We start from the raw sequence: 12,772 nt of genomic DNA, 5'->3' as shown, positions 1-12,772 counted from the left end.
TTGAAGACCTCTAGAAATTTTGCGAATTGTTTGTCGAGCTTATGCTTTTGGAGTCTCTTCGGAAAAGGTGGAGGTGGATAGACTTGCTTGACCCCAATATCAGCCTTCGGGCCAGATCTCTCGGCTGAATCCTCGCTTGCTTCCTCGTTGATTTTGTTCTTGTCAGCTTCAACAACAGTTTTTCCACTATCTGACTTAGATGAGAGCACGGGTGTTTCAACCTGTTGATCACTCACTTCCTTGTCTTGCTCTGTTGCTGATTCTTTTTCCTTCGTAACCTTTCCGGACCTTAAGGTGACAGCCTGTACCTGTTCCTTCATCTCTTTCCTACCCGGATTGGCCTCGGTATCACTAGGAAGCGTTCCTTGTGGTTTGTTTATCAACGCGTTAGCAATCTGCCCAATCTAATTTTCCAAAGTTTTGATTGACACCGCTTGGCTTTTAATCATTAATTTCATCTCTTCCCATTCAGATCTTTCGTTGGAAGACTGTCCAGCCACCCCATGATTTTGTTGCTGGAATCCAGGTGGATGGAATTGCTGCTTCGGTGCAAACTGTTGTTGAAACCCAGAAGGGTTGAAAGATCTAGCTCCTTGCTGCTGAAACTGTTGTTGCTGTTGTGGCATGAAGTTCTGATTATTGCTCCAGCTGAAATTCGGATGATTTCGATTATTCGGGTGATAAGTAGCCGGAGCTGGCTGCTGAGATCGCTGAAAATTACTCACAAACTGAGCTGACTCGCTAGATATGGCACACTGATCAGTGGCATGTGTACCCGCACAAAGCTCACAAACTGAAGGTGGCTGCTGAATCCCCAAGTTTACCAAAGAATCCATCTTCATAGTAAGAGCCTTGATTTGCGCAGTCAAGGCTGTAGTAGCATCAACATCCAGAATCCCTGCTGCCTTGCTCTGATGAAGACGCTGAGTAGGATTCTGATATTCATTTGCAGCCATCATCTCGATCAACTCATAAGCCTCCTCCTAGCTCTTAGTCAATAGAGCTCCACCTGATGCTGCATCGAGCATTGGTCTCGATTGAGGACCCAAGCCATTATAGAAGCAATTGATAACCATCCAATCAGGCATCCCATGATGTGGGCACTTCCGAAGCATCTCTTTGTAGCGTTCCCATGCTTCACAAAGAGTTTCACCAGATAGCTGAGAGAATTGAGTGATAGCATTCCTTAGTGCAGCTGTTTTGGCCATAGGGAAGAACTTAGAAAGAAATTTCTAAGCCAGATCCTCCCATGTCGTAATAGATCCTGCAGGAAGAGAATGTAACCATCCCTTAGCTTTATCCCTCAGAGAAAACGGGAACAACCTCAATTTAATGGCATCTTCCGTAACACCATTGAACTTGAAAGTGTCACAGATCTCAACGAAGTCTCGAATATGCATATTAGGATCCTCTGTCGGAGAACCCCCAAACTGTACTGAGTTCTGTACCATCTGAATAGTGCTAGGTTTGATTTCGAAAGTGTTGGCCTGAATCGCTGGCCTGACAATGCTCGACTGAATGTCATTGATTTTCGGCTCAGAGAAAGCCTTAAGAGCCTTAGTATCATTAACTGCTGGTGGTTGATCATCCATCGTATCAATCTCTATCGTTTCTTCCTTAATTAATGCTTCCTTACGAGCCTGAGAACGTGTTCGCATACACGTCCCTCAAGTACCTGAAACACACACAACGAACTAATGTGAGAAAAGAATCCAAGTCACTGAACTTTAACGACAACTAATGACAAGCACATAAACTAAAATATAACACCGAGTCCCCGGCAGCGGCGCCAAAAACTTGTTCGCACAAAATCACGCAAATGCACGTGGTCACAAGTAATATAAAATATAATTCAAGTTCGTTCCCACAGAGACTGGTGTATTCAGAATTATGCACTTATGCACCAATGTAGGATTATTATTCAATGCTTGGACAAGTAATCAAATTGGGTTTTGGTTTTATACTTAACTAATCCTATTCGAATTATGAAACTAAGAATTATCAACTAAGAGAATAACGATTTACTAATGAGAATAGAACATGGGATTCTAGCTTCATTAACAACTTCATTCAGAGTTATGCCTTTATTCGATTGTAATGGTTGATAACTAATCAGATAACACGAGACTGATACACGCTAACTGTCGTTATACGTGCACCATACTGCTACACATCCACAATTAAGATAGAAGGTAAACAGACACCAATTATGCTTAGACCCTATATGTCTATAGAATTTGAAAACATAACGGTTGAAGAGCAATTATCTATCAAGATTACCTAGGGCGATGCAAGATGGGTAAAATCACATCACAAGTCATGTTATCGAACACGAAACCTATGCTCGCATGGCAAGTTCTAAATCAATATATTCACTGTCGCTTCAATACAGATTAACAAGCAATCTTAGATGTTAGCTACGCATCCAAGACGAATAAGCACAACCAATACGAGGAAATCAAACCATCACATATGAACAAGGCAAATTAACTACTGAAATTCATCGATAAATCCGCTAAAATCCCATGACAATGATTAGTTCATAATCGAACTTCTCATCATCATGGGTTCGAATGTAAACATGGTACTGAATAAGAAAAACAAAATCAAAGTACTAAATCAAGAGTTAAGAAACAAATCCGAAACGAGCATCCAAAGTTACGCCTACTTCGAAGAATTACAAAAGTAAAAGTTATGAAATTTGATCTTGATCTTCTCCGTAGCCGTCACGTGCTCCTTGGAATGATTCTAGGTTAGGTTTTTAGTCCCCCGAAGCCTTTCTTAAACTTCCCCAGCGATCGGGCCTTCAAACGGATCAGAAACAGACAAACGGGCTTAAATTCGCTGCCAGTTTGGTGCGGGTGCGCCAGATTTGGGGCATGTGCGCCAGCGGGGCAGGTGCGCCAGATTTGGGGCGGGTGCCCCAATTCAGCAGCCCACTTCTTTGTCCATAACTTTTGACTCGCGCATCCGATTGCTTCGCCGTTTTATTTCAATGAAAGCTATGAATCTCCTCTTCGTTCTCCCCCAAAGAAACCTACACAACATCACACTAAAACATATCAAAAACATCAAAAGCTTGAGGCCAGATCATCCATTTAAGCCAAAACGAAGGCTTCCAAGTGGATATAAAATCCACTTATCACAATCACAATTGGGTGTCGCGACAAACACTCAATAAACTACGATACATATATTACTAGTGACTGATTAACATAAAAGTGTTGACAGTATTGGTAATTAACAGGCTAGAACTTCTATTGCAGTAGAGCATATGTAGTTGAGATATGTACCTGATGTTTAAAAGCAAATTTTCAGAATTGCAAAGGAAGTAAATGTTTCTGATCGCTAGTAGAAGTTGTTCTTTGTTTAAAGTATATGAGCATTAAATTTCTGTTGGGAATCTATCAGAAAAGTTAATTGATCATGCGCAGGTGTAACAGTTTTTTCTGACGCGTGTAAAGGTAGATGAAACTCGACAAAAAAAATAAGGGGAAACAACATTGAACATGTGAAACTCAATTACTATATATATATAAGTTTGAGTATATCTAACGGGAAGAAATTTGACAAAGAATAGTAAAAAATTACATTAATTTTTACATTAACTGTATAATAAAGATAAAAATCAATATAATCAATTTAAATTATAAAAGTACCTCATACAATAACTTTAAATGGAATAGTGAATTCCAAGTCCTGCTAATAATATCAATATAGCTAGAAGACTACTTTGAATCACTACAAGGAAAATAGGATCATACAATGGTTTATCAATCAAAATTGGGGTCGCGAAAAACAATCAATAAACTACGGTACATATATTACTCGTGACTGACTAATGTAAAAGTATTGACAGTATGAGTAAACAGGCTAGAACTTCTATGACACTAGAGCATATATAGTTCAGATATATACCTGATGCATAATAACAAATTTTCAAAAGTGCTAATGAAAAGAAAGTAAATTTTTCTCATCGCTAATAGAAGTTGTTCTTCCTTTAAAGTATATGATGAGCTTTAAATTTCTGTTTGGAATTTATCAAAAAAGTTAACTGATCGTGCGTGGGTGTAACAGTTTTTACTGACGCGTGTAAAGCTAGATGAAATTCGACAAAAAATAATGTGTAAACAACATTGAACATGTAATAGATAGCTCATTGTTCCATGAACCACACCGATCTCTCCTTTTGCTAAGCTATCAGAATGCTTTCCGCTGTCTAGGCCGAATCCTGCAGCCTCCACGCCAATCAGCCTTACATCTTCATCTTTAACGAATTCGTGAAAGAGTCCCATGGCATTGGAACCACCACCAACGCAGGCAACTAGCACATCTGGCTTTCCACCCCATTTCTCATAGGCCTGTCTCCTTGTTTCTTTACCAATTACAGAGTGAAACTCGCGTACCATCATTGGACAGGGATGGGGCCCTCCCACAGATCCCATTATGTAATAGGTTGTTTCCACATTAGTCACCCAGTCCCTTATGGCTTCTGATGTAGCATCCTTCAATGTGGCTGTCCCGGAATTAACTGCTCTTACCTTTACCATGTAAAATTTGACAATAGAAGCAAACACTTCCGGTCAGAATTGATAAATACATGCATCAGCCAGTGTTTAATCTTATGGTTTACATTTTAGAAAGCAATCTGCGTAAGAAAAGAGCACAGCTATCCAATTTGTCATGCCTATAAAAAAATTTACCTCTGCACCAAGAAGTTTCGTTTTTAAGACATTGAGTGATTGCCTTTGGATATCTTGAGCACCCATGTAGATAACACATTGCAAGCCAAACCGCGCGCATACAGTGGCAGTGGCAAGACCATGCTGACCAGCCCCTGTTTCAGCTATGATCCGTTCTTTCCCCAATCGTTTAGCGAGCAGAGCTTGTGCTACAGCATTATTAATCTTGTGTGCCCCTGTATGATTTGGATCCTCCCTCTTGAGGTAGATGAGTGGTCCTTCCCTGTTCGGACGTTTGTAGTGCTCACTTAGTCGTTCTGCGAAGTAAAGAGGACTCTCTCGACCAACATAATCTTTCAATATGCTATCTAATTCTCTCTGCATAAATTTTAAGATAAAGATGTGCGTAAGTCCCATGATACACCTGAAATTTTTTTTAAAGTTCATCCTAAACTGCAAATATAAATTGTTGATACAATAATGGATAAATCTTATCGAGTAACAAGGTTGTGAGACGTGAAGTATCTCTTACCATCCGCTTAAAAGAGGTCGACGGTTTTGAATCTTGTCCAATTAGGTGTGTGACTATTTAATTATAAAAAAAATGTGCCAGGGAACACAAGGCGAGCGTTTTAAATCTTATCAAAGATTAGGCGTGTACTATTAAATTTTTATTCAGAAAAAACATTAAAACATTAAAGTACGTGTGAACATATAGAATTAAGTAGGATAAAGGGAGTATTGAGTAACAAGGTTGTCAGAGTGTAGTACCCTGCTCCGCTTAACAGAGGTCGACGGATTTGGATCTTGTCCAATGATTCGTTACTCTATTTAATTATAAAAAAAAATGTACCAGAGAACACAAGTCGAGGGTTTTAAATCTTAACAAATTAAGATTAGGCCCGTGACTGTATTTAATTATCAAAAACAAATGTTGGCAGAGTATTCAGAAACCTGAAAATCAAGGTCAGACGAAAGCGCACTGAAGGCCAACTCAAGCTCAGCAAGCGCAAACATCACAGTTTCTGGCACATACTTCCCTCCGAACTTCCCAAACCGACCAAAAGAGTCGGGTCTTTGAAGAATGTCCCAACCGTGACCATTAACAGTCCTCTTCTCATCTCCCTTTTGTTGCTGTTTGTCTGTAAGAATGCAAGAAATGGAAGAGGCTCTGGTCGACAGTGCAGACCGTACCATGAATAGCGAAGTTAGATGGGATTTGGGTTGAGGCGCAGAGGAAGGGGTTTGCATTCTGCATGCTGGGTATGTGGAGGAGAATGCCATGTGTGGATAGTTTGATGATTTTTATTCCCTCTGCCAACACCACTTTAATAGACTCAGTGTAGACGAAATATTCTTCTTTCATCGAATTTAGATTGATTGACCTATTTAGCGACTTGGGTCTCTTTCTTAAAAGTATGAAAGAAACATAAAGTGATGCATCAGTATCTGGTAGATGAGTAACCTTTCTCTGCTGAACACCAGGGACGCTGCTCCACTGACGAGTCATCCTTAAAACATGCATCTAGCCAGTTCCGTCCATTCATTTTAAGCACCTGCTCAATTTTTCCTTCAACCACTAGCTTTAATTTCCTTCTTATCTCTTCATCAGTGTCTGTTCGTTTTCAGCATATCCGCTGTTTTCTTCGCTAAAGTTGTTTCAAAAGAGTAATGCAAAATAAGATGGAACTAGCGTAGAAGCCCGTACGTGCCACATTCTTATAAAGCCAATTTTTTTGTTTGGTTATAATTAGGCCACATCGATTCTCGTGTTCCTTTCTGCTGTATCAATTTATAAAACAGGGGTTGTGTAAATATTTTGAGCTGTGAATTACTCAATTGCATTTGTGAGAGTTTAAAGTAAGAGTACGTTTGAACCGAGTTTACAAAATTGTGACTTATGATTTGATCTGATTTAGTGGTTGTTTGGTTAAACCAAACGAATCAGGTGTCTGATGAATGTCCCAACTGCGACCATTAACAGTCCTCTTCTCATCGCCCTTTTGTTGCGGTTTGACTGTAAGAACGCAAGAAATGCAAGAGGCTCTGCTCGACACTTGACAGTGCAGACCGTACCATGAATAATTGAATAGCCAATATTTGCGACGGGATTCGGGTTGATGTGCAGAGGAAGGGGTTTTCTATTTTCATATTGCATGCTAGGTATGTGGAGGAGAAACCATATTCAAATTGTACTTTCAAATGCTAACTAATATCATCCAACTATTTCTGCTGTGAAGCAGCTTAGAAAATTTTGTTGACTAATATTTTTTTACTTGTCTATCTGGTTATTACCGGGGTCTTTTACGAACTATACATGGGGCAGCAAACAGGTAGTAATTTCACCCGTCACAATCGGTTGCTGCCCCAAGCACTCAAGAAAACTGCGATACATGCTCCTTCCGTTCCACCAGAGAGTTTTCTTTTTAGACGTCTCACTCATTTATTTACATTACAAAACTTTCCAAAAATAGTTAATGGGTCCCACCACTTTCTCACTTTTCCTCTCTTTTCATACTACTTATACTCCACTATCTCTCTTTTATATATTAAAACTCAATATATAGTGATTGAATAACATGAAAGTGTCGACAATATATGTAAACGGATCAATATTTTTATGTCACTCGAGGATATATAGTTGAGATATATAACCGATGCTTAAGGGCAAGGCAAATACTTTGAATGTTAAATAGTAATGGAAAGAAAACATATGATTATTCTGATCCTTGATAGCAGTGGTTCTACTTTTGAAGTTTAGGTATATCAGAGCATTTCCAACGGGGCTGGCTATGATCGTTGGCTAAATTGGACCTGTAAGACATTATGTAAAATTTGTTGAACCTGTAACACATTGTATTTCAATGGCATTGACTATATTGGCTGGTTATAATTTAAAAATAGTATGTTATTAATATTTTAGATTGTTAAAATAGAATATATCAGTTCAATATGGTAATAAATGATGTGTAATCTTCCCACAGATTTCTTAGAGACCTGTAGATGTTCGACAAATATAGTCATCCATAGGAGGTTGGCTAAAATTATAGACAACAGATGCACGTGGTTGGAGTGTGACCTTTTTAACAGATTGGCTATATTTTTTATATTTGGCAAGACAACTCACCTTTTAGGGGTTTTGTATGGTTGGAGATGCTCTTAAATTTCTATTTAGATCTCTTTATCTTTTCTGATAAAGTGTTAAATCATGTGGGTATGGACAAAAATAATGTGTAAGCAACATTAAAAATGTGGACGTCAATATTTATAGTATATATATATGTTTGAGTTTATCTTGTATTCCGGGGAAAATTTGATCAAAATAGTTTTTTTTTATATGAGGTTAATTGTATTAAAACCCAATAGATTTCAATAGAATTGATTAAAATTTAAAAATATTTCATATATAACTATACATATATTAAATCTAAGGATATGATCAAAGGGTTGGCAGAGTACGTATTGAGAAACCGGAAAATCATGATCAGATGAAAGCGCATCAAATGCCAAGCAAAGGAATCAGAATGTCCCAACTGTGGCCATTAACAGTATTCATCCTCTCATCTCCCGTTAAATAGTTTAAAAAATACATTTTCATAAGGTAGGAGGTCGATTGTATTAAAACGGATAAAAAATTTTAGGCTTAAAATTTAAAATTACTTGATATATAACTATACACACATACAATTGTACAAAAAAAGTATATCGACTTGGATATATATACATATTTTTGTCAATAAAAATGCGTTTAAACTAATATTTTCTGGATTAATGGATTACTTTCTTAAATTTTTTTAATACTTTTATGTTAAAATTGAATTAAGAGTTCCAAAATTTGATATACACCTAGGAGGATGATGGTCTTTCTATTCATCATTATCTGTTCCTTATCAGCGCTAGCTCTATTCTTCACCCAAAGGTGTTTGGAAAGAATAATGTGAGGGGTCTCAAATGGACACCAACAGAATAATGTATGATGGAGATAAGATGGCAGAATGAAATTTTTTTAATTAATTTAACTGGCAGGTAATTAATAAAGTAACAGACTGATGCAACCTTGTCAAAAGAAGTAAGGTAAGAAGTAAAGGAAGAACAACACTCCAGACTTATGACCCATGGTTCAAGTTGGCAATGTTGCATTAAAATGAAACTTGAGATTTTATCCTTTGCTTAATGTCAGTAGTTCTTAACTCAATGTACTATAAGAAGCAAGTCTGTTAAGAGTTTGGGTTTGCTTGTGTTGCCAATTAAAGTTGCAGATTTCTGGTGCTGCAGTTCTCAAGTGTCTTTACTGCAAAAGTGATGAATGTAACATATTGAAACAAACTGCGGAGCCCCTAGAGCTCCTATGGCCTTGAGATTGCAAGAAAACAATTAAATTAGAGCAAGATGCAAGGATATATACTACAACATTAGTTTTTAGTATCTAAAATTTTTCTGCAAATAAAAATACATTACGATTCCTTATCTCTAACGGTTTAACCCGGCCAACTTCGTTTTTGCTGAATTTGGCTCCTCTGTCATTCTGTGAGGTGAAATTCAGCGCAGTCCTCTGATCCATTCATGGTAAAATTTACAATGAGAGGATTCATTAGTCTAGCTATGTCTCTCTTAAATCCTGTCAGGTTGCGCTTTTCCACCTTTCTAGGACCCTGTATTTCATCTTTCACTATGCAACCTATGTCAGCCCCCTCCATGTAAGCTCTGCAAGCTAATAAAATAGCACGGCCGCGAACAAGAAAATGACCAGAAACAAAATCTTCAAAATGCTGCAGTAAGCCAAAAGAAAAGGAGCAACACACTTGATAAATTTTAAAAAATAACCCATGATCTGTTACATATATAAAAGTAGGCAATTCGTAGATGAGTTTAAGAGAAGCATGTCATGGATCGCAGAACATACTGGAAGAGAAATTGCAAAACATACCCGTGGGGGGCTTCGTAGGGTGTAAACCATTGTTTTCAAGGATGAAATGAAGATTTTTTCGTTGTACATTTTGGATCTTCTCGCCCCCTCACTCCCAGTATAGGTGCTATCATACCCAGGCTCGTTAAAAAAGGGTTTTTCATTTAGTACTAAAGCTTGTATTGACACCAAAACCTGTAGTACCGTAGACCTGTTTGGCAACCATTTCTCATTCCCACGACCTGCCCACGTGTTCAGAAGGCTGAGGCAGACTCTCCCACAACTGTACAAGTTCGGATTAATTCCAAGCCCTTTGGAGTGGTAATGAACCTCCTGAGAGAAAAAGTTTAACACGACAATATCATTAGTAGTGCCAGTTTTAATAATGGTAAACAAATTAAACTCATAATAATAATCACATACGGGTGGTACAGCAGGATATTTAGGTGGGAAGCGAACATCAAAGACAAACAACCCATCATGGTAGGGGGTGCCTGCTGGTCCAATGACGACAGCTCGCAAAAGATCCATCCTACTCTCAGACACTCGGACATATATTGTGTCTGCGGAGAGAAATATGAACAAAACATAAATTTAGAAATATGTGTGTATTGTGTAGTGTCAAAATATGCGATATAGAGGTATATATTGCAAAAAAATTAGAAAGAATATTGAAACATTGCACACACGTTCACTTCAAGTAAAAATGTTTTTCTAACAGAAGTTCTTTGCATTTTTATCTGACAGTCTGAAAACATTCAGGTAATCTGAATGCATGACAGAGTTTAGATATTCTATAAATATTGCGAGAATTTACCTGGCAAGTTTTCCTCCAAAATCTTCCATTCATTACTAATAACCTTTGTCCAAGCATGTGTAGGCTACAAAGAGTATATCATCAAGAAGAAATGCCATAAATTAGCGCAACAACAACTAGTAATCCTGTGCTTCAAGAACACACATAGTGAAAACAGGTACATATTCATGTAAAGTCACCGAACCTGATATCCTCGAAAGCCCAAAGTATTACGGTAATGATGATCCCCGAAATCATCAATAATATCAAATGTCTTAAAGGTCTGATAATGTTGCATAACAATAGGTTGCCTCCTTGCATTCAACCCAAAGCTTGATGAACATCTTGAAGTAAAAAAGATCTGATCACTTCCTGTGCTAGTGTTACTTTTTAAATATCTCATTACTGCAGTAATTATTAACCTCATACTCCACATGATCACATAGATGATAGACAGTGACAAAAGTGTATTCTCCATGTTCATATGATTTATCCGACTCAAAACCATGATCTTCAGACAGTGAAATCCAAGTCCTGCAAATAAAATCAATAGAGAATAGAAGACTACTTCGGATGGATAACATGCAAGTAACATATCATCAACATTTTTTTTAAAACTTGCTAACTATACACCCAAAGTACCTTTCTTGTTTATTTCATCATTAATTTTAAAAATAAACGATAATTAATGTACAGCTGAAACAAGTGCTATTATCAGTCACAATTGGGTGCCGCCCCAAAAACTCAATAAACTACGCTAGTATTGGTAATTAACAGGCTAGAACTTCTACACTAGAGCATATATACCTGATGTTTAAAAGCAAATTTTCAGAAATGCAAAGGAAGTAAATGTTTCTGATCGCTAGTAGAAGTTGTTCTTCGCTTAAAGTATATGAGCATTAAATTTCTGTTTGGAATTTATCAGAAAAGTGAATTGATCGTGCGTGGGTAACAGTTTTTTCTAACGCGTGTAAAGGTAGATGAAATCTGACAAAAAATAATGCGTAAACAACATTGAACATGTGAGCCTCAATTACTATATATATAAGTTTGAGTTTATCTTATAACGGGAAGAAATTTGACGGAGAATAGTACAAAAATGCATTTTTACATTAAATATATTAATATAGATATAAATGAATATAATCAATTTAAATTTTAAAACTACTTCATACAATAACTTTGAATGGAAAAGTGAAATCCAAGTCCTGCTAATAATATCAATAGAGAATAGAAGACTACTTTGAATCACTACAAGGAAAATAGGATCGTACAACGGTTTATCAATCACAATTGGGTGCCGCGACAAACAATTAATAAACTACGGTACATATATTACTCGTGACTGACTAACATAAAAGTGTTGACATGATTAGTAAAAGGCCAGAACATCTATGACACTAGAGCATATACAGTTGAGAATTTAGGGCTGAGTATTCGGTAAAAACCGAACCGAATTACGGAATACCGAAATACCGAATAAGCTCAAAAACCATAACCGAATAGTGAACCGAATTTAATTCGGTTATTTTACCGAACCGGATTTTTTAATTCTATTAAAACTGAATACCGAAATAAAAAACCAATATTTTATACTAGTGAACAAAAATCACAACAATAATGGATCAATAACTGAAATCGAAGGTGAATCAACTAATTTCCCCCAAAATCGGAGGTGAAGTTCGATCGAATTGAGTCAATTGACAACAAACCTTAATCGAAGATTATGATGAAGATGTTGGGTGAATCAGGCGAAGAAGACTGAAGGTGAAGATGCTGGGTTAGCGAAGAATCGAAGATGCTGTCGTGCGCATGTGCTGGTGAGTGGTTAATGGTGAGGTGCTCACTGCTTAGTAGAAGTTATTCTTGGTTTAAAGTATATGAGCATTAAATTTCTATGTGGAATTTATCAAAAAAGTTAACTGATCGTGCGTGGGTGTAACAGTTTTTTCTGACGCGTGTAAAGGTAGATGATATCCGACAAAAAATAATATGTAAACAACATTGAACATATGAACCTCAATTACTATATATATATATATATATATATATATATATATATATATATATATATATATATATATATATGTTTGAGTTTATCTTATAACGGGAAGAAATTTGACGGAGAACTGTAAAAAAATGCATTTATTACATTAACTGTATTAATTTGATAAAAATCAATATAATCAATTTAAATTTTAAAAGTAATTCATACAATAACTTTGGATGGAACTTTGAAATCCAAGTCCAGCTAATAATATCAATAGAGAATAGAAAACTACTTTGAATTAATCACAATAAGGAAAATAGGATCATACAACGGTTTATCAATCACAATTGGGTGCTACGACAAACAATCAATAAACAACGGTACATATATTACTCATG

General features: G+C 36.8%; 2 protein-coding genes and 1 non-coding gene across 3 annotated transcripts; 1 reads left to right on the top strand and 2 right to left on the bottom strand.

The window, feature by feature from the left end:
* Positions 1-1,086: 1,086 nt before the first annotated feature.
* LOC135147438 (small nucleolar RNA R71) lies at positions 1,087-1,193 on the top strand. Its single transcript, XR_010285015.1, has one exon. It is a non-coding gene; the product is annotated as a small nucleolar RNA R71 (small nucleolar RNA).
* Positions 1,194-4,004: 2,811 nt separating this feature from the next.
* LOC108225922 (tryptophan synthase beta chain 2, chloroplastic-like) lies at positions 4,005-5,966 on the bottom strand. Its single transcript, XM_017400875.2, has 3 exons — positions 5,637-5,966; positions 4,704-5,060; positions 4,005-4,541 (listed from the first exon to the last, which is right to left on the bottom strand). The coding sequence occupies exons 1-3, from the start codon at positions 5,964-5,966 to the stop codon at positions 4,020-4,022; spliced, it is 1,209 nt and encodes a 402-aa protein (XP_017256364.2). The 3' UTR covers positions 4,005-4,019.
* A 3,236-nt stretch (positions 5,967-9,202) lies between these two features.
* On the bottom strand, positions 9,203-10,862 carry LOC108225921 (putative ubiquitin-conjugating enzyme E2 38). Its single transcript, XM_064080083.1, has 5 exons — positions 10,590-10,862; positions 10,406-10,469; positions 10,012-10,151; positions 9,610-9,921; positions 9,203-9,451 (listed from the first exon to the last, which is right to left on the bottom strand). The coding sequence occupies exons 1-5, from the start codon at positions 10,860-10,862 to the stop codon at positions 9,203-9,205; spliced, it is 1,038 nt and encodes a 345-aa protein (XP_063936153.1).
* Between the last annotated feature and the right edge of the window lie 1,910 nt (positions 10,863-12,772).

This window comes from Daucus carota, chromosome 6 (assembly GCF_001625215.2).
Source record: "Daucus carota subsp. sativus chromosome 6, DH1 v3.0, whole genome shotgun sequence".
Taxonomy (NCBI): domain Eukaryota; kingdom Viridiplantae; phylum Streptophyta; class Magnoliopsida; order Apiales; family Apiaceae; genus Daucus; species Daucus carota.
The sequence above is the reverse complement of the archived record's forward strand: the minus strand, read 5'-3'. Positions and strand labels throughout refer to the sequence as shown.

Excerpts from the sequence above, each read along its gene's own strand:
- LOC108225922 (XM_017400875.2), bottom strand. The coding sequence starts at position 5,966 with ATGGCATTCTCCTCCACATACCCAGCATGCAGAATGCAAACCCCTTCC. Across the intron at positions 5,061-5,636 it reads CGTCTGACCTTGATTTTCAG|AGAGAATTAGATAGCATATT; the intron begins GTTTCTGAATAC and ends AAATTTATGCAG. Across the intron at positions 4,542-4,703 it reads CGAAACTTCTTGGTGCAGAG|GTAAGAGCAGTTAATTCCGG; the intron begins GTAAATTTTTTT and ends TACATGGTAAAG.
- LOC108225921 (XM_064080083.1), bottom strand. The coding sequence starts at position 10,862 with ATGGAGAATACACTTTTGTCACTGTCTATCATCTATGTGATCATGTGG. Across the intron at positions 10,152-10,405 it reads TTTGGAGGAAAACTTGCCAG|ACACAATATATGTCCGAGTG; the intron begins GTAAATTCTCGC and ends TTCTCTCCGCAG. Across the intron at positions 9,922-10,011 it reads AATATCCTGCTGTACCACCC|GAGGTTCATTACCACTCCAA; the intron begins GTATGTGATTAT and ends TTTTTCTCTCAG.